The sequence below is a fragment of the Diadema setosum genome, chromosome 22, assembly GCF_964275005.1.
Source record: "Diadema setosum chromosome 22, eeDiaSeto1, whole genome shotgun sequence".
NCBI classification, from domain to species: domain Eukaryota; kingdom Metazoa; phylum Echinodermata; class Echinoidea; order Diadematoida; family Diadematidae; genus Diadema; species Diadema setosum.
Window position 1 is genome coordinate 904,589 of NC_092706.1, and position 22,186 is coordinate 926,774.

General features: G+C 36.3%; 1 protein-coding gene across 1 annotated transcript in view; it reads left to right on the top strand.

The window, feature by feature from the left end:
- The window catches only part of LOC140245122 (A-type potassium channel modulatory protein DPP6-like), a 266,087-nt gene extending 253,547 nt beyond the window's left edge, over positions 1-12,540 (top strand). Inside the window, exons 9-22 of the mRNA XM_072324721.1 lie at positions 930-1,060; positions 1,781-1,902; positions 2,542-2,704; positions 3,554-3,661; positions 4,309-4,445; positions 4,824-5,040; positions 6,282-6,428; positions 7,759-7,928; positions 9,333-9,390; positions 9,861-9,954; positions 10,573-10,637; positions 10,991-11,063; positions 11,533-11,606; positions 12,401-12,540. Of these exons, the coding sequence (XP_072180822.1) occupies positions 930-1,060; positions 1,781-1,902; positions 2,542-2,704; positions 3,554-3,661; positions 4,309-4,445; positions 4,824-5,040; positions 6,282-6,428; positions 7,759-7,928; positions 9,333-9,390; positions 9,861-9,954; positions 10,573-10,637; positions 10,991-11,063; positions 11,533-11,606; positions 12,401-12,505 (1,664 nt within the window). The 3' untranslated portion in view covers positions 12,506-12,540. The remainder of the gene's footprint in view (positions 1-929; positions 1,061-1,780; positions 1,903-2,541; positions 2,705-3,553; positions 3,662-4,308; positions 4,446-4,823; positions 5,041-6,281; positions 6,429-7,758; positions 7,929-9,332; positions 9,391-9,860; positions 9,955-10,572; positions 10,638-10,990; positions 11,064-11,532; positions 11,607-12,400) is intronic.
- Positions 12,541-22,186: the final 9,646 nt, after the last annotated feature.

Consider the following 22,186-nt stretch of genomic DNA (forward strand, 5'->3'; position numbering starts at 1 on the left):
ACCTATCTGTGGCGCTCAATCCAAATTTTCGAACCAGTTTCTGCTTCGTTGAAATGCCAAAAAACATGGCTCAGAAAAATGCTATTTTTTTGGCTTTCCTTTGATCATTTTGCTTCAAAATTTCGACAGATGATAGAAGACATGTTAGACTCCAATAATATATCAAAATCAGAAAATCGTAAATTTTGACCAATTTTAATGCTCTGACTTCAAACTCTATTTTCACGGCTTCGACCGTGCGCGACTTTAGGACCTTTTTGTTGTAGCGGGTCACATATGGCCCTTTTGGATTGAGTGCATTGTGCACCCATAATGAAATCTTGGTAGTTCAAGCTTACCATGCCCCCCCCCCCCCAAAAAAAAAGAAAGAAAAGAAAAGTGAAAAGCTTGAGAGCAATGGAAATCTGCATTTTCAACAGTTTTATATGAAATTTGGCACACACCGTAGGGCCTACATACTAGGTCTTGATGTACTGAGATTAGAGAGTAGTATTTTGTGGCAATAAAAAAAAAGAAGTACATGACAAAATCAAATTTATGGCTGCTGTTTGAAGTAGAAAAAATATTCAAATTTAATTAGTACATATTATGTTATTCTGAAAGTGTTGATGTTCATGGTGCTTTGTGGAAAAGTGTTAGAAGGTGTGTTGCCGTGATTGCAATGGCATATTATGCGCACAGGACAAAACTGGGTCAAGGAATATTTGTTGCTGTCATTGATATTTTGATTTTGGCCATACATTGTTGCAAAAAATCTACTACTTTGTGAGATTATCCATAGAATTTCAAACTCATTTGTGTGTGTATGTGTGTGTATGAATGTCTGTCTGTCTGTCTGTAGGTAAAAGATTAGTGCAATATTGATGTATTTGCATCATATTGATCTGAGACTAGTCATGTTTCCTCTCTCTTTGATTTCTGCCTGACAGAGGAGATTCTGGATTCAAACAACGCCATCTATTGGTACGAAGATGGAACCCTTCTTCTCTTTGCCTCCTTCAATGATACTGAAGTGCCCAAGGCGTGGTACCCGTACTACGACAACAAGGTTTACAGTGAGGTTGGTCTAACTTGAATTAAATTTGATCTTGGTTTGTTTTACATGATTGCTGAGAAAGCAATGAGCGCTTGCAAGTCGGCAACCATGGTACTGATGGCTCTAAGTACCCTCCAAAGGACGAGTCAATGGGGATTAAGTTCTTTGCCTAGGAGCACAACTGCTGCAGCCAGGGGACTTGAACCAGTGACCTAATGATTGATAGTCTGTGGTCTCAACCACTAAGCCTCAACAGCTCCTCTCAAAGCAGGGATTTTCTTTCCCACCATAGTTGGTTGTCACTTGTGGAAGATTGGAGGATGTGCTATTTATGTTTATTTTATCAGTCGTGATATCCATATTGTGATAATCAGATGTACAGTGAAGCACACATGTGTCAAAAGGTAGTACCAGTATATTTTGTATGTCTCCCTTTGTTTATGAGAATATTGCTTGAAAAAAAAAAAAAAGTATCACTAGGCTTTTGTGCCAGCAGTTAACTTAAAATTGTAAGCTGGCTCTTCCATTTAACTGCACATACCTGGTAAGAGTAACATTGATTTCATCATTGTGTCCATTCTAATTTCAGGTTGTCAGAGGCATTTCTTTCAGGATTTCCTTTGTTTAATTGATTCATGACAGTTCCTTTGATGATGATACCAATAAAGATGTTCTTTTGTCATACCTATAAAGCTTGTTTTGATGTAGGGTCCAACACCTTTCTAATCTTCGATTGTATTTCAGGTGAAGTACATCAGTTATCCCAAGCCCGGATACACCAACCCAGTGGTCAAACTCTATGTGATGTCAACCAACAACCAGCAGAATTTGGTCCACATAAAGCCTCCTGCTCAGTTCCAGGACCAGTAAGTGCTAGCCCAGTTTTCCTTGTTTCTATTTGGGCCTATGTATCCTTGTCTGTTCCAAGGACTTAAGACAGTGTGTACAATGCTGTTGGGTTTCTCTGCTAATTGACACTCAAGGCACATGTAGGTTTAATGTAGAAGAATGCAGTTGCCAAATGATATCATAAATGCAATTAGGCCTAAATGCAATTAGGCCTACCAAAGTAACAACTGAAATACTTTCAGCATATAGAATGCTGCCAGGTAAATAGAGGAAACTGCAGTTGATCAAAGAATAACATTATGAAAGTGGCCATGGTATCCACTGTGTAATACTGTGTCAAGTCTGTCCCCAAAGGAGGTTAACTGTATATGCTGAATATTTCGCGAGGTTTTCATTTTCGCGAATTTCACAAGTCAGGTGCTATTCGCGAAATTAAAGACACAAGAAAAAATTGACTCTGATCTCGATATGATAGTGACGTATTGGTATGCACATTTCTCCGTTCAGTTCAGTACTCCACGATCGCAAATTTAACCACTTGCAAAATCATCGAGAAGTCCCGATTCACGAAAATTTAGACTTGCTAAATATATGGTATATACAGTATTACTGAAGGAGGTCCAACAAACTTTCTCACTCCATCCATCTGCCCCCAGGGAGCATTATTTCAAGAGTGCGGTGTGGAAGGACCAGTACCAAGTCGCCGTGACGTGGTGGAACCGGCCTCAGAATATTTCCCTCATCACCCTGTGCCAGGTGGATTCAGGAGTCTGCGATGTCAACTATGAGCACCAGACAACAAACGGATGGATCGTGCAGGTGAGAACGACTTTTAGAATTACATAATGATTTTAGTGACAATAAGTGACACATAGTGATTAATGTTAGTGACAATTTCTGCATGAGTAGTTTTCCACACTTGGCAGGGTAAGTTGAATTGAAATCCATGCAATCAAAATACAGTATAATATAGTATTGCAGATAGCAAACAAAAATGTCCACCTTTACAGTAACTTTACCAATTATCAGAAATGCATATATCTTCTTGTACCTGATGTTCAGAGTAGCGTATCCATCTAGTGGAAGATCAGATAATGTGACACAAAGTGACATTGTATTGATTGATGATATTGATTGGACATGAGGTATGAATAGAGCATGCGCTGATGGGCTTGCAAATTCTTTTGTTATACACTATAATGACAGCCGAATGGGGTCAGCGAAAGTCAAAATCTAGTGAGCTCAGCCTTGATGGCTACGTACACCGTGTATGTCTTCAAACAAGCTTTATAGCAAAACAAGCGCACTGCTACTTATAGGAAAAAGGTAGATAAGACAAAAATAAACACATTTTTGAGATAGAAGAATAATAGATGACAGAAGAAACTAATCTTTCGATCAAAGTTTTTTTTTTTTTTTTTTTTTTTTTTGGGGGGGGGGGGTCAGCAGAACACAAATAAACATAAATTTAGGCCACACATACAGACACTCTTTGTCTACATTTTGGGAATGTGGTATACCAGGTTTCTGTTCGGATGGGTTAAGATGCACTCTACCTGCTGATGGTGATTAAGTGTGCAATGTCAAGCCATGAAGCCTTCAAACTTCTTCCTTTTTGTGACTTACCAAGGTTTTTGTGTACCACATTTTCTTTTCCAACTTTTGTAGAGGGGAGATATCATCTTTGCAGACGGAGGCGAGTCCTACTTCACCATCCTTCCACAGAGGGAGGGTCCAAAGGGAAATTTCTATCATATAGCACAGGTCACTTCAAAGGTGAGTTGCCATGCCAACGATGGAGTAGTAGTGGTGGTGATAGCACCATCATCATCATCATCATCATCATCATCATCATCATCATCATTGTTATCATTATGGTCACACCATAGCTGTTGTTGCTGTTAGACTGGAGCTAAATTCTGGGAACCCAATATTTCTATTGATCTGTTGAATGATGCGTTGACATGAAAATGTTTCATGCAGGATTATAAAAGACTATTGAGACATACATGTATAGAGAATGTTGTTTAATGTTACATGTTGAAATGTTCCTTATAACTGAAGGATATGGTTAGCAGTCATGGCAACTCGGTTAAAAAACAAACAAAAATTGCACTCTCAAGAAAATATTAGGGCTCTATTTTTCCCCCAAGTACATCTTTAATATGTTGTAGCATTCCTCTGCTTCATTCCCTGAGAATTCTGAGCATATGTGACTAAAATCAGTCACTTGTATCAAATATTTGGTCCTTGTTGGCAAGAAAGTGATACCTACATGTACAATTTGTACAATCAAATGAGGATTTCAGTCCTCTGTATTGAACTTTGACTAGTCAAACAAGAAGTGTACAACATCAAGGTAGGTATGACAGCCAAGTGTCGATTGTGATGCAGCCGCTAATTTTTTGTCTCATTTTACCCAGGATGCTGAGGCTGGAGAGGTGACCTTCCTGACCCAAGGTCAATGGGAGGTCACAAGTATCGTGGCCTACAACAAGGACGCCAACACACTCTACTTCCTCAGCACAGAGTTCGGGCCTGGCAACAGGACCATGTTCAGGTAACTTTCAAATAGCCGCTTGTGGCAAATATATTTTTATGGAGACACAATCAGGAATTGGATTAGTTGTATACAGCACTTAATTATTTGAATAGTTGTACTTAGAACATAACTATAAGTTTTACTTAGAACATAACTACAGGTATAAGTTGTACACAGAACATAACTACAGGTATAAGTTGTACACAGAACATAACTAATTCTGGTCATACATTGTAACATAATCTTTGCTTTATTGCATATGCCCAAGTGCATCCTCACAAGCATTTGCACGCTCTAGTACCATATGCAATTTACTACAATTCAGAACCTCAACCTCATTTACGATTTATACACTTCTTACCTCTGTCTCGCTCTCTTGATTTCTCTCTCTCATAGCCTGAATGTTGCCACTGGCACCAAGTCCTGTATCACATGTAAGTTGATGAACCAGACCTGCACCTACTTCAGTGCCATGTTCAATGACGAGGCCACGCGCTACTTCCTTCAGTGCCACGGTCCCTGGGTTCCCAAGACAACGCTCCACGCCGTGGATTCCTCAAACTACACCATAGTACAGGACAATGCGGCGGTGGTTGAAGCATACAAAGACAAGGTAAATGGCAGTGTGCGCAGTTTTCTCCACACTCAGAGCAAGGCTCTGTCATGATCTTGCCTTACTCTACAATTATCATCGATGTCCCTTGACTCATCAAGTTCTTGGGTTGTTCTGCTGCCGAAACTATCGTCTTGTCTGCACTGAATTTGCAACTCTGAATTTTACTACATCTTGGTAAAATTCTTTGCAAACCACAAGCCCTGTAACAGGGTGCTACACAACTACTTTTTTTTATTAACACTTACCACTTAAGCAGATTTTCAGTTTGTTGCAAAACACTTTTAGATTCCTGAACATGGATTTTATGTGCCCAAAGAGAGAGTCCAAAAATATGAGAAAATGATGTTTAGAAAATCACTTGTAAATCAAGTGCTTAATAACACACAATCATTTGAATAAACAGCACACATTGATTTGCACAATTAAACACATTAGAGTTACAAACTTGGTTCAATCAAGTGTTGCTGTTGCATTGCATTGGGGCTGCTTCAGGTAAGTGTTGGAAAAAGTTACTGAAATAAAATTAAAGTTCATTGCGTCAAGAAAGGGTCCTCTGTATAGTTGACTTCATGGGTTTGAAGAGGAAAAAGTGGGGGGAAAAAGGTGGTTTTATTTTTTGCTCACTCACTTCAGGCAATCATTTTTTCACATTGTTCCAAAACACTTGCCACAGGTAATCAGGCAAGTGCTTATGTAGTGCCTTGCCTGTAAGGCATACACGTACTAAAGCTCATGAAGAAAATGCCTTGCTAAATAAAACCCTTACAAGCTCAAAAAAAGAAAATCCTGTGTTGTAATCACAATTTGAATATCAATGTTTTGAATGTGATCTAAATTTTTCTTCCTTCTGGAGTGGACAGAAAAGTCATAGTTTTTCTGTAATCATCAGCGAAGTTTGGATCACAATTGAAAGCTTACTTTAACCCGTTGAGAACGAGTCCCGAGTATACTCAGGCAGGTGTCTATGGGAAATGCATGTTGTAGCAAAATCAGTCCGTCCTCAATGGGTTAAAAAGTATGCTTTTTGTTTAAACAAGAGTATCAATTCACTTTGAACATTACCCTAAGAAGCAGGTATTGTTCCGCATAAAATTGTCCAGATATCAACCATCAAGTCGCTAATCTCTTTAGACTGTATGCGAAGTCAAATCTCGCCTAGATTCGTAACTGGCAAATCTGTACTATGATAAAAAACAGTATCCTTTACAGGATGTATTTTTTTGTGTCTCTCTTTCAAGGATTACGTCGTCAAGCGATTGTATAAGACAGAGTCCAAAGATGGAAATTACCAGATTCCCATCGAGCTTCTGGTCCCACGAGAAATTGACACGGCAAGAAAGCACCCCCTCATGATCGATGTCTACGGAGGCCCAGGGAGCCAAAACGTAAGAAACCATAGCAACAGTCTTGATCCTCATTCATCACAAGGCAAATAGATAGCAAGTATACAACAACAACAGAAAGTGTATGGAAAAAGAATAACACAAAAAGTATTTGTCACAAAAGTAATTGGCACAAAGACACATCCACAAGCGCAAAATCTGTAGTAAATGTGTGAGGATGAAGACACGAAATAATGAGTACATCTGTTTATAAAACCTACCTTTAGTGAATGATGTTCTCTGCTTTTTTTCTCATTAAAAAAAAAAAGAATGACAGAACAAGAATGTAATCAAATGGTAACAGCAAGGTACGGTAGGTGATAGTTGACAGTGATTTTGGAAAAGAAAAACTATTGTTTGCATCATGATAAAGGAAAAATGTTTTAAAAGCATACAAGATAAAACATAGGCAAATCACATCTAGCATTTACATTGTATATGGTATTTTATTTGTTGATTTACTCTTTCAATATTTTGAATTCATTTCAAATACAGTTTAAATTCAGGGGTCATTCTGATTCAAGTGTCCTGTGGTAGTGAAAAGTGGACATATTGTATGTATGTATGTGTGTGTGTGTGTGTGTGTGTGTAGGTGCATGTGTGCACAGATGTGTGTATGCATGTTTTCAAATTCTTTTAACAATCCTTACAATTTAGGGAATCTCAATCAAAACCCTGTAATCGACACTTGCCATTAGAACACCTTAGACTTTTACCAAATTTGTTTTTGTTTACCCTTTTTTCTATGTTTTCTGTCCTGATATTCTTATTTCTGTTGTAGACATCCCCTATTCTCCTCTGGTCAGCATTTATGCTTTCTTATGATGGTTATCTTGAACACATGACATTAAAGGAGACCTCCCGATGATTTTCAGACTTTTACATTTGAACAACTATAAATTGGTTATATTGAGTACAGAGTTTTAGATTTTATAGTGATTGGGATGAGGAATAAGAATGTTTTCAAAATTTATAATAAACAAATTGCAGTGAACAAGGATGATGACATAGCAGAGTTACCATAAAAATGCAGGAGTTGTGGCTCAAGGAAGTAGAACAAAAGAAGAAGGCATGCATAGATTCTACACAGGTGAACTTGTTGGCAAGTGGTATCGTAATGAAATTACACTGCTACATTTCTGAAATATGTGAGGCTCCTATGTCATCAACACTGTTTAGTGTAATTTGTTTTAAAGATTTTCAGAGTATTGGTTTCTCTGCTCAGAGACCCCAATAAATTCCACGAATCTATACATGGAGCTGCGTTGATTTATGTACTACATGATGTGAAATTATGAAAATCGTCTGGAATGCCTTTTTAATCTTTTGACAGGTGGATACAAAGTTCATCCAGGGTTGGTACACGTACCTGATGAGTAACTACCACATCATCGTTGCCAGGATTGATGGGCGGGGCTCAGGCTATAAAGGGGAGAAAATGATGTATGAGTTGTATAGGAGACTCGGATCTGTGGAGATTGAGGACCAAGTCACTGGAACCAAGTAAGGAAAACTGTCGTGATATCTCCTGGTTGCCCATTCTCTTCATGTCATACAAGTGTAGTTAACCCGTTGAAGACGAGTCCCGAGTATACTCGGGCAGGGGTCTATGGGAAATGCGTGTTGTAGTAAAATCAGTCCATCCTCAATGGGTTAAGGGATGGAATAGTATTGGTGGAGATGAGGATTCGGCTTTTAACTTTTTGTGAGATACCAAGAAACAACTTATGAAATAGTACAGAGGATAACATTCTAAGAGGAATTCAACATTTATTAGACAAAATCAGTTCTGGAATGGCTGAGACATCCAAAAACAAAATAAAACAAAGTGATCCTAATAAAAGGTGGGTCCCACCTTTTATATGGATTGTGATGTATTGTCTCGGCCATTTCATAAAAAAGGGAATTCAAATAGAATTTGAATCCCTCTTGGAATTACATACTCTTTCATATTTCATGAGAGGTTTCTCATTAACTCACCAAAAATGTTAAAAACCTAAAGAAGGTCTCAACCAAAACTGTAGAATCCCTTTAACCCGTTGAGGACGAGTCCCGAGTATACTCGGGCAGGTGTCGTTGGGAAATGCGTGTTGTAGCAAAATCAAACCGTCCTCAACGGGTTAAAATAGTTTGAAGGTATCCAAACAACCCATATAGATTTATAGTGACATCAGGGTAGATAATAATGAAACCGGTCCTCATGAAACCGTGATAATATCCCAGATATTAATGTTAAAAAAAGTGCAGAGTGAGATGATTTAGTTGAAGAATGTTTTTGATATTCATTGTTGAATCAAATTTCATGTGTTTACTTCCTTCTTATTCAATGTAAAAATCTTGAACATGCCTCAAATTTTGAATTGGTAATTTTTCTCAAAGTGCTCCATATGACATGCTGAATTGATTTATTCTGTTTATCTAACACAAGATCTCATCTCTTCCATGCTTTACTGCTTCTGGAAAATTCACAGCCGATTTTATTGTCAATACAGTGTTAACTCTGTAGCCAGATTGCTTTCTGTTTGTTTGGTACATCAGGACAAATTAGGTATAAATGGAAAATTTCATAGTGCCAAAATGAGATTTTCAATATTCAGCAACTATATCAGGATTTTTTTTTCTTATGGTTGGCCACATATTATCAATTACTCATCTTTCCAACTTTTTTTTCCAGTTGTCACAGGTCTAATGTATCTAGAAACAAAAATTTAGATGGTGATCTTTTGAGTCTTTTTAGACTGTCCTGTTTCTCGGAGGATCTTATCATTAGGTACTCATTACTACCATGTCTTGTTAATGAATCAAAAAGTAAATTATGGTTTTAATGTCTGTCCACATGCTTGTAATTTTTACCATGACATGAATAAAGTGTGCATTATTATGATTTTTTCTTCTTTAAATTTTCAGTTTTCTTCTTGAGACTGAGAAGTTCCTTGACTGGAATAAGACTGCTATATGGGGATGGGTGAGTTCCATTCTTTCTTTCTTTTTTTCCGCATCTTTCAGGAAAGTAATCCTATTTGTGCAGCCTTCATTCCTTTCCATGTTAGTGCCTTCCAGTTTAGAATCAGCTTATATGTACAGCTTGAAACAAACAGACAAAGAAATTGTGTTCAAATTCATGAAATTCTTCCGTCGATGTAGGGGAATTTGTCAATCAGTTGCAAAGAAATTGTGATATGAAAATTTTCCTGGTCCGTCTGATTTTTACTGGTCCCAGACTGTTGGACCATTGCTAGTGTGCTGATTTATGTTCAAGGACATAAAGAAATATCATATCTCAACAAGTCTCTGGGATTCCTTGCATTGCATTCCCTGTTACACTTTGTTAACATTTTATACTATATTTCGAAATGATTTTATTACTGAATAAATGTATAGATTTAATGGAATTGGATTTTTTTCCTGTCCTTTTTTTTTTTTTTTGTCTCAAAGTCTTATGGTGGCTTTGCGTCAACGTTAGCAGCATCCCACGGCATCTTCAACTGTACGATGGCCGTCGCTCCTGTTACTGATTGGAGATTTTATGGTGAGGATTTTTGTTCTTCAATTTAGACCATCCTCAGTACATAAAATTGCTACAATGCTGCTTTTAAGCATCATTGCGTATGCTTGTGTAGGTAACAGACTTTGCCCATCTAAGCAAATTTGGAGTTGAAAGGTATGTTGAGTTAATATGATGCATGAAACCCTGAATCTTCCATTTAGTGTTAATATGCTTTATGATTTTGTTTCAAAATCATATTTATGTTTAGTTTTTGCTTTCTTCCCAGACAAAGTTGTATTTGTTGCACCGTTTTAATACGAAACAAACAAAGAAAAATGAAAAGAGTATTCCTCATTTTTTTTTTTTTTTTCTTGAGGGAGATTGACTAACTAAGATTTTCTGTGAGTAGAGACTTATAGCCTGATCTGGTTGACAGGTGTATAACTCTTAATATTGATTTCTCAGATAATTTCAGTTGCTTTGATTTATCTCAGGAAAGAACAAAAATTGCAGTAGTTTTAACTGAGGGAGTAATATTCCATCTTCTACCCTGAGGCAACGAGAATATCAACTGAATTACTAAACACCGAGATGCATTTTACATCATGGTTTCCATTGTTTTTTGTTTAACATGTGTTTTTATGTTTCTCTCCCCAATAGATTCAGTCTACACAGAGAGATACATGGGCCTCCCAAAACCCACAGATAATTTACAGGCATATAAGGTATGTACAGATCAAGTGGACAACTTTTGAATTGACGTATGTGCATTTATTCATCCAATTGAATGATTAAATTTTTGATATCCCTTTTGCACACATTAGAAAATTTTGTAAGGTTGCTGAATAATGTCTCTGGACATCATATATGAAATCTTTCGATAATAAATCTCAGAGTGTTTAAAAGTTGTTTAAAAGTGCTTTGATTATAGAAATTCACACGACCACACCGTCATAATATTGCATGAAAATAACAGCAGTTTCTACAATATGTGACTCAGTGTTTTCATGGATTTACCTTTCTTATGCATTACTTTTTTTTGTGTCTCTTTTTCTTCTTTTCTCCTTGTCCCTACCAGGATTCCAACTTGTCGGCACATGCATCCTCTCTCCATAACACAAAATACCTCCTTGTCCATGGGTTGGCTGATGGTAAGAATAAGTTTGCTTGTCGGTTCATTGATATGATCTTTATATTAGCACTAGTAACATTTGTGTGATTATTTTAAAGTTTGAGCACAATTGGACATGTAGAAATGGCCATTTGATTGTCTGTTGGCATGGTAACCTGCTAGGAATTTGATGATGTCGTCTGTAGGCCCTATAATGTGACCGGTATATCATTTTTGTACAAATTTGAACTATGCTTTGTATTCAAATGCAAAAACTTACTGTAAGATATGAGATTATCATAAATATGAGGAGATCTACAATAAAACTTGTGTTTTATCTATCTGTCTATCTATCTATCTATCTATCTGTCTATCCATCTATCTATCTATCTATCTATGTATTTGTCTGTCCATCTATCCATCTATCTATTATCTCTCTATCTATCTTTCTATTTTTCTGTCTATCTATCTCTCTCTCTATCTATCACCCCCCCCCCTTTCTTATGCAGATAATGTTCATTTCCAAAATTCTGCCAACTTGGTGAGATCACTGGTTCAAGAAGGAATTCCTCACCAAGTTCAGGTAAAGACTTTATACTCCAAGCCTGCGATTTTTCCACTTTCAGGGGTATAAGCCTATATTCTTCCTTCTCATTCCAGTAAGGGTACAAGGTTGGGACTCTTCCACTTTGTACCAGTACTGGTGCAAGCCCAGACATGTGTGTATTTCTCATTGATATACAATGCATAATGTGAAACCAAGTACAAAGCATTTTTTCAAGATTATGAGATAGTTTGTTTTAAATTACAACAATACAATATCAAAGTTTTGATGTTTTTTAATTCTTATCTTCTCCTATTGTGTCTGATATATTGTGTATGTTGCATCGTACATGAAAGATGGATGTATGCTCAATTCATAAATTTGAAATGAAGTATGACCAAAATGATCTATTCATTCTATGAGAAGTCATAGTTCTGTTAAAATGTCGTTTTGCTTTTGTCTCAAATGTTGCAGTTCTAGACTAGTTCCCTTGTTATTTCCTGGGTTGAACTTTAACACGATGAAAAGTTGCAATGCACTAAGATTTAAAAACTGTTTGAGATTTCCATTGCGCATCCAATTATACATAACACATGTAGATGTATATGAAGCTGTTTGCTTTGTGACAAAAAAAAAAAAATTCCCTTTTACCACTACTGTCAAGCATACATTGTTATCTGTAGTGATGTATGTATAAATGATAAAAGTACATGTAACTTCAAGTGTTTATATTACTGGACTCACATGTGTTTGTGAAATTTGATAATTATTATCATAAAGTCGATTTGAATTTACAAAACTTTACAAAAATCTTTATGTCTCCCCTCTTGCAGTATTATCCGGATCAGGACCACGCGTTGCCCGACCTTATGGTGGAGAGGGACCTCTACCAGACGCTCTCAGACTTCTTACTACGCTGTCTGGACCTCAAATGCTGACATTAGACCCCTACCCCCTCCCCATGCCCTCTCCCCTCTCCTTGATTTCCTCTAAACACCACTCTGCCCCCCCCCCTCCAGCCACCAACTTTTTGTTCCAATGTTCCCTCCATTTCACATACAGCCCTCCTTGCACCAAGGTTCTTGAAATACACCCTATATTTTTTGGCAAAGTCTCCCGCCTTTCTTGACACATCCCTTTAGAAACAGCTGCACAGATTCAACTGAGGATGATGTCAGGTCCATTGGTGTTATTGGTTGTTTCCTTGTTTTTGCTCCTTGTTTGAATTTTATGGGAGAGGAGTATGATTCTCTAACACTTGGAAGTTGTAGCCCTTTCTTGCAAGCTCTCTATTTGAAAGTCCCATCACACGTTTTGTTCCTTCCTGGCAAATGGTGTCACAGCAAAACATGTTTCCACAGCAGAAAAATGTTTGGCATTTTCACTGCCTTTCTTATACTTTAGAAATGTAAACATAAATTCAATATTTTTTTCACACTTTGTATGCATAAGATGTAGCATGTTTCAAATTTGCATGAGAGAAAAGCATCTATTTTTCTCCTTGCTTACATCAGAAGTGTATGAAGTAGCAACATTAATTGGAGTTGTTACCAAAAAACAGGGCTTTGAATATCAAGCTGCACTGTACACAGAGTTTGGTTTAACAAACTACGTGTATCCTCTGCCTTCCCTTTAATTGATGTCTTGCAAAATTGGGCTATTTCTTTGATGTGTCATTTTTTTTTTTTTTACTCAGCTTCCATTTTTATTGTGAAAGTCTTACAATTTTGCTGAAATTCCGGGCTTGCCTCTATTTGCTTTTAAGCATAGAAATTGTCAGTAGGTAGTAAGTACATAGGCGAGTGTTTTGCTTGTTTGTTTTTTTTTCTATTATTATTTTTTGGTTCTCATTCCATTACTTTAACAGATGGTCGGGAGGACTGACAAAACTAATCATTTTGCTGAAACCTGTTTTTTAAATGATATGTACTGTAGCTACAGATACATTTTCCCCCAAGAAGTTTTATTTTGGCTGTTTACCTCTAAAAGACAGTTGTCATATTGATAACCATGCCAGAGCATGAAATCAAATCATTATGGATGAATAGTTTTGTACTGAGGAGCTGGGAATTGACTGAAACAACATAATATGAGTAGGGCTGTGCACACAAGCTGAACGCAAATTTGCATGTATGCACATGCTCGCACACTCCACACACACTTAACGCATTCATGCACACACCTGCTCATGCAAACACCACACACACACACACAAACACACAAACAAACAAACTTTAGGTGAAGATTTGCACCACTTGATTTTTGTATTTTGTCCTTGTCATTAGGACCATCCGACCATAGAACCTTCTCATATTTAGAACGATGAAACCTCACTATCCTTTCGGCCATTTTCTCCCTCTTTCTACACAAACTATGATTATCCCTTTTTATGATTTCCCTATACAATTTTTATAAATAATCTGAAAAATGAATAGTAGACAAGCTCTGTCTGCAGAAAAAAAAAAAAAATCAGTAATTAATCAGCCTTATCACCAAATTTTCATTGACATGCCAGTGAGAGGGAGTGAAAAAAAAAATTACTGCAATTTTGTAAGTTATATAAGTTTTAATGTTCATGTGATTTCAATGATGTGCAGACCTGTAAAAAGTTTGGCTTATTATTTCTTTTGATACACTGTGTATATATTTGATTTGTGCCCTCACAGTTCATGCACATGGAGGATGATCCACACACACTGAAAAACAAACAAGTTTTTAGCTCTTGTTTAATTAATGTCATATCCATAATTTGTTGAGAATAGTTGGATTTATCGGCTAGTTGTTTTTGAGTTTATGCTATTCATAGATCAATGCAGTGTTTGTATGGAGAGAAACAGGAACAGTATTAGCAAGAGATGCAAGCTTGTGAAAAATTACTCACAAATTGAGTGTACTGAACGAGTACAAAATATTTTGTGTCCTTGCAGAGAAAAAGATAGCTAAGAAAAAAATGTAATTGTGCAAGTGGACAAATTGTATGATGTTCTTTCTATAATGTGGTGAAGGGCATATTGATCCAAGATGAATTATGGGAAGTGAGAAATTTGCAAGTTTATTGTAAGATTGTTGTGATCACACACACTGTGTGTTTTGGTTTTTATTGCACGTTAGAGAGTGCATCGTCAAAATCAGTTGATTTCTGTTTAATGCACACACCAGGTATGTGAGATTCTACATGTCATGATAGATGGTACATGTGGTTTTATCGTCAGTTGTTTTTGGATCACATTAATTTTTTTGTCCGATTTTACATGGTTGTGTACGAATGATTATGTGTAATTGTTGAAATGCTGACATTCCGTTAAATATGGTGTTTTATGAATTATTGGCAAGCAATCATGACAACACAAACTGAATGGACTTGTTTCCCCTATTTAAGTATTTTTTGTAGAGTAGAAATAAAAATTGCTAAGTGCATGCAGACTGATCAAAACTTGGGCTCTGAAAACACGCTTGTTGGTCTGTCCTCACGCCATCATATTAATGTGATTGCTATGAATTTGATTTCCTACTTATGGGATTTCCCATTGGGTTCTTAGGTATGGTTTGCATTTATATTTATTCAGCTTCAAACTGTTTGAGTAGAAATGGGCATTATTGATATCTTTTATGTCTTATGACTTAGAGAAGAAATTGTCATGGAGAGTTGAAATACAAGATACTAAGTTGAATAAATATCTGCTAGTGTAAGTCTGACAGCAACCACACCATACTGCATTGTAATGCTTGAAGGGTAGGCTGCTGTTAATAGACCAGAGTGCTAATGTACATGTATTCAAATTTATGAATACTTTATCCATGAGTATTTACAGTAATAACAAGTTGCTGAATCCACCTGTTACCTAACTGATATTTTTCAGTACTTTAGAGTTCAGAGTGTTTCATTAGTTGTAAAGTCAGGTAAGACACAGGTCCGCTGTCTTGTACTTGAGAAGGGAAAAAATGTCAGAGATACTGTACATGGAGGCATAGAATTTGAATATAGAGATCCTGGTCTATTCATAGGTGTGTTTTAATTCCAGTAGACCAGTTTAGTGATACATTCAAATTGTATGCATAATGTACCTTTATAACAAAGACTTTCCATGACAATCCGGAAACTTGCCCGGGGCCTGCACGATCCTTGCCCAACACAGCAACAACTAAGCCATGCAAGGTGCATTCTAAGTACTGAAATGTGTGCATGGAAAAGCCTATAGGTCATTGGAGGAGCAAAATATCCATACCTTTGAGTTTGAATACAGTATGTCCCCCCTCCCCCCCCAAAAAAAAAAAAAAAAATACATTTGGATCTTCGCATTGTTAATACCCAATGTGATTAAACCATCTAAATGCTAATTCAGGGTCATAAAATGTATCATCTTTAATAGCTCTATTTTGCAGGAAACCCCATTCAATTTGGTTAAGAGGTCACAGAGAAATGTGGATTGTTGTAAAGCATGCCATGAGTCTGATTCTTCAAGTTTAGCACTTAAAATCAGATGCTCTTGGAACTGCAGATCAATGTGGGAACACAATAGACAGAACTTGGAGGGAAGAGATTCCTGACATGCTCTACAAAATTCCTCATTTCTCTTTGACCACTGAAGCAAACTGAATGGGGTTTTCTGTAAGATGTGGGCAATGAGTTATAGTTTCATACCCTGAAATCGTGTTTGGATTGATTCTCTGTTTTTAAAGTTAATGTTGCGGAGGGTACCTTTGTGATTTTTTGGGAGACATACGGTACATTAGGAAACAATCTATTGCCTTGTGATGACAGGCATTCCACTTGTCATGGTGGATACTTTGAGGCTGGGATCTTTCTTTCTGTTTTTATTCATTGTTCCTGCCAGTTCAGGCCAACCCTAGGGAAAGCTTTAGTTTGGAATTATTGTCATGACACCACATGGGTATGCAAAATCAACAACAGTTCTTATAATTATGTTCTGTGAAGCATAGGAGCCAAAGGATTATTAAATATTCATTTTTCTTAAATAAGACTTTCTTCTGTTTGTATTTGGAAATCCAGAAACAAAACTCTTTGTGGTATAACAAAATGTGGTATGATGTGTACTCTGATACTGGCCTTTTATAGCCCTGCCTCCAGTTGTTAAAGAGCTATCTACAAGTGATATTTTTTAATATTCTCAAGTTTTTAATTTATCCCCCTAGCTTGATAGATATAAAAAACATGATCTTAAACAAAGAACACAAGTGCATAGTAGTTTCAAGAAAACAGCGCTTTCAATTATTATTGTCCCTTTTTCATTCAGGGGATGCATTCTACACATGCACATATTCATTGCAGGCATTTATCTGCTTTGTTGAATACTTGGGCTATATGTCTTTTCGTGCAAGATTTTTTAGTTGTGTATGCATTTGTGATGGTAATACGGGAATTTTCAAATGCAGTACTGTTGTTGTTTATATGATTTATGTGTATGTTCAGTACCAAAATGTTTACTTCACATTGTGATAATTTGGTGAATTAAGCCATTATTAAAGTACTTCCAGAAGAAATATTAAAAAAAAAAATAAATATATATATATATCAAGAAATGTACAGTTGCATAAGTGCTGAAGTTTGTGTACTGTTTGTTATTCACAGAGATGTAAAATACACGCACAATAAACATGTGAAAGGTTGTCATACAAAATATGTGTTATCCAGTCTCCTTGATAAAGTACCGTGCAGTACCATACCATACACAATGTACGGAAGTCAAAATATGCCAACTTAAATAGTACATTGTACATTGTGGGATAGTCATCTTCAAAGTAAGTGTTTCACTCAGGTTCTTGTGATATCACGATAATTAATTATCTGTCTGCATAAAGCAAATACCCATCCCAACAGGGGCATATAACATCACAAAACAAAACAAAACAAAGTGAAAAAGAATAAATGCAGGAGACACAAAGAGTCGTGGTTGGCTGTTAAAATTTATTCTCATTCATGATGGGTTACTTGCCAAGCTGCAATGGGAGGGCAGCTTTAGTCTCAACTCCTTTTCATGTATTTATTCAAATTCATGAAATTTTCATGTCTTGTTTTTAATCATCTACAACCAGCTCAGGCAGCAGATTCATCTCTCTCTTCACATGCACAAGATCATTCATAGAGCAGTTATTCTGTTTTTGTTTTTCACAGGAGTACAGGTAACTTAAAAAACATTCTAGTGCAATGCAAAACTGGAAATGATTCATTCACATTGAGACTTGGTGACTGGAACCAATCCAACAGACTCCAAGGGACATACACTATCAGCAGCTGTTTACATAACTTGTGTTACATACAGGTACACGTACATATGCAGTGTACATTCAAACAAGACATGTCATTCTTGCGCAAAGTATCATAAACAATATGCACACACCGTACGTGGCTTAAAATTGAGCCAATTACCGGCATCAAGCAATACAAAAGATGTGGAAGATGGCCACTCTTAAGATGCTGCTCAATATTTAATGACAACAATGGACTGTAAGGATTACAATTCTTTGCCAGCAGTCGGGATTAATTTCTTTGTGTTATTTTTGCATGTACATGTACATTGTAACTGCTTCAATACTGCTTAAAGCCATGTAACGCATCAACCTTTTATTTTGAAAAGCCTGTGCCAACTGTGAACAATGGACATTTCAGAAATTTGCTTTAGGGGGATTACCCCAAGTTGACCAATCAAAATCAGTTTCGCTTTTCCTCAGAAGAGTGCAACAATGCTGAGTGAAGCAAAGATCATGAGAATATTCTACGTAAGATGTGTCAATTCAACAGCGCAACATGGAGTCCACATTTGACTCTTAAAAACACGACAGACTAGATGAAAAATGACAAAGCCATTTTGTTTGGCTTGGAACCCAAGTGATCTAAAAGAAGGAAAACAAAACAATGTGATTGATATGACCCACATGAAACCAAAATCAAGACTAAGATACAGTGATGGAGATTTCTGCCAAATCAAGCGAAATGTGTGATAAAACCCATCATAATACTCATAACATTCAACTGGATATGCCTCTTGATCATTCCCTATACAAATCATACAACACTCGCATGCATACAGTAACACAAGAAAAAAAAAATCCTTGAACAATAATCTTCATAATGGTAGAAGTAATGTATACACTCATTAATTCACAATATACATAATTGAGAAATTCAAGTTTATGATACAAATTGATGTAATATAAGATAATTATAAAGATTCTATGTTAAAAGTTAATACTACACACATAAAGGCACCTTATATCCCTATTTCACATCTTGTACCCAAATCTTCTGTGGCGTACTGCCTGCCATCCAGAATAGCATCAGTGGAGATACAGTTCACCAGGGTGATTCTTACTGGAGAGATATATTTCACCATTTTGAATCCTTTTATTTATTCTCCACTGGCTCTCACTTGAACATAACAAACACCATATGATAAAAGCCAGAAGCATCTATCGCCTACGTCGTAAATTGGACAACACGAAGCCTTGGTATTAAAAAAAAAAAAAAAATTACATTTCTCTATTCTTTTTCTTTTTTTTTAATCATCACTTACACTACAGAAACTGCTAAAATTCAGTTCAATACTTCATTCACATAGTTTTATGTTATTCTTGGCAGTTTTTCTGTAGCAGTTCATGGATTTAGGCAATTTCTCCCCTCTCAAGAAAAACAAAATATATATTTGACCATTTTTTGTATATGAAATACATGTAACTTCATTTCTTCAAAAAAGCACAGAAGGTAAAATGAAGTCCCAGTCTCTCTCATGACATTCATTGGTGTTGACATACACAGATACAGATCTCTGGAATGCAAACCATGTACACCTACCGATATAATAAAATATATTAAAAGTAGAAAAATATCATTGGGCAGTACCGGCGTCTATGATTCAAACATTGTTGTGTTTGTTTACCTTTTTGTATACCTACTTTCATGCAACAGTTATTCATGTCTTATTCTTATATTATTACATAGTCCCAAACAGTTGAATCCACGTAAGCTTTTGTTCAAGTGAAAACATACACTGTATAATTATGAAGAACCAAGGATTGTAACACACAAGACTGTTCATATATCGTGCAAACAAACCATTCTCGTGAAATACTGTGAGACAATAAAATGCATAAAAGTGTTTTTTTCTTGCTGACTTGCTTGCATAAATTACAATGGTTGACTGACAACTTTGTTACAAATACAATGTAACTGCTGACGACTTCTTAAAATTCACCGTGACGCGACTGACAACGAAGGATTCTAAGTTGACCAAAAAGCTAATGATTGCAAGTACGTTATACACAACATCTATGATGACTATCAGGCTAAAGGACCAAATTACTCAATACACTTGATAGCAAAATGAACTACAGGAAAACAGAGCTATCTTACCAGATCATTTCAACAAAGACTATGATGTTTCTTTTCAAATTTCCATGATATGTAATAATAAACTTATTATATTGTGAGCCTTGCTTTTGTCTTCTTAACAAGACACCCCCCCCCAAAAAAAAAGGCAATGAATTGCTCAAGATTATGTACCTAATCACTCACACACCACATATTAGCACACAGTGACACGTCAGATCACTACTTATACAAACAATTGTGTATGCCTTAGTCCCACATACCAGAATTCATGTGCCAGATCGAAACCTGCTCAATAAATCCAACTCCGTCACATACATCTAATAATGCTGTAATATTCACATCCGAAGATAACCTTGACAAACAAAACTTCACTTGAATCAATCCCACATATACAGTTTGATAATGCTACAATCACCAATGCTCTCACGTAACTTAAAAATCAGCGTAGTATTCAAATTGAAACATTTATCACAAGTTTCGAGTCAAAGAGAGGATTATGAATTCTTTGTTGGAAGACGCATCAGTCGACAAATATATTCACTGAATCTAAAACATAACTCCAACTACACTGTAAATGACATATGTCGGCCCAATGATTTGGGCATATGTCACATGGATTTGGCTGATATGTAATTATCAAAGGTGTGGGACAAACTTTGCAGCATTACTTGATGTGTCGTGCCACATTAGAGCTTCCTCATAGTATCACCACTAGTAACACGCTTAACACATTTTGTACACATAAGACTGGTGTCACTGCAAATGACACATGTCACTGACTTGTCAGCATTTGTAAATTCACAATGATTTCAGAGGGAATGTAGGCTGAGCAGACAGATATTTGCTTTGTTGACACAACTACAAAAAAGAAACGATACTATTCATACAATTGTAGGCATGTTGTTCAACTATACATATGGTCCTTATAATACTAGCAGTGGATAAAAAGATAAAAAAAAAAATCCATAATACAAATGCTTGATAAGGCTAGAATTGTATCATGCAGGCAGTACATTACATTAAAGGTGGGAGCTGATATCCATAATTACCGTGTTCCATGAAAGACCATCAGTGGTTCAATGCGCCTTTTGTTTTTTTGTTTTTTTGCCGCCTTTTATCTTTTTGAGAGTTTGTTTTCTTGGTGAGTATTCCTGAATATTGAAAGGCACCTTATTCATTTGATTACTTGAAAGCCTGAAGTTTAGACATCAACATGCAATCAAGATGTACACGCGTAATTCAAATCTCCAAATATTTGTGACTCTTGGCTCTACATTGATACATTGATATTTCTTGTTCAAGACTCTAGTACAATACTGTGAATTGGAAATTCATGCAGCACATATATGTGGTAAATGCTTTTTTTTTCGCAAATACTTATCAACTGTGTGACTAGCTAATTATGCAACAGAGCTCCACCATTTCTTAATCATTATTTTGTAACTCTTTATCTGCTGTGCTGAGTGCGGCCACTTTATTTGATGATTCTTTTGTTTCTTCTTGTTCTTCTTTTTCTTTTATATTTTTTGAGTGATGTCCATTTTATTCATAACTGAAGAACATATTTTCGCCTTATATCCCCACCTGCCAAGCTATTTGTCACAAATACATGACACTCGTGTGCACATATATTTTTTAAACAGTTCCTAAAAGTCCATTGTATCACACATTAAACTTTGCTTCCCATCCTCCTCGTTCAAAAAAAAAAAAAAAATGTGAAAAGCACATTTCTCACATTCTCCAGTACATGCAACTTAGTCTGCTTCAATGAGAACAAACACTAACAGTAATGCTGTAAGTAGATATACGTGAAAATCAATGGCATGGTAGCATACCCACAATGTGAAATTATAAAACCCTGCAATGCATATTAAAAAAGATTCACTTTCCATTGAAATTGGTCCATCCATCTCTTGGTTTGAAGACAATATAACTGAAAGACATGTTTTTGTAAAGAATAGGAAAGGAATAAAGGTACACAAAGGTAGATGACAATGTGTAATATCATACAAATAAATCTGTAACAAATGTCAACTTGTTAACCTTTTGTAGGAAGTAGAATGTGCCGTCATGAGTGAAAGAAGCTCTGTGGCTGCTACAACATGTAGCGTTAAGGAAACTGTGGGGTACTCGTGGCGTTGGGGCTTTCCACCTGCTCTATCGATGCTATGCCTTACCGCCACACACAAGATGCAGCCACGCATTCAAGAGGCAAAATGACATTATTTGTTCCAAAAAAATACTCGTCCCATCTTCTTCCAAGAACAACAAC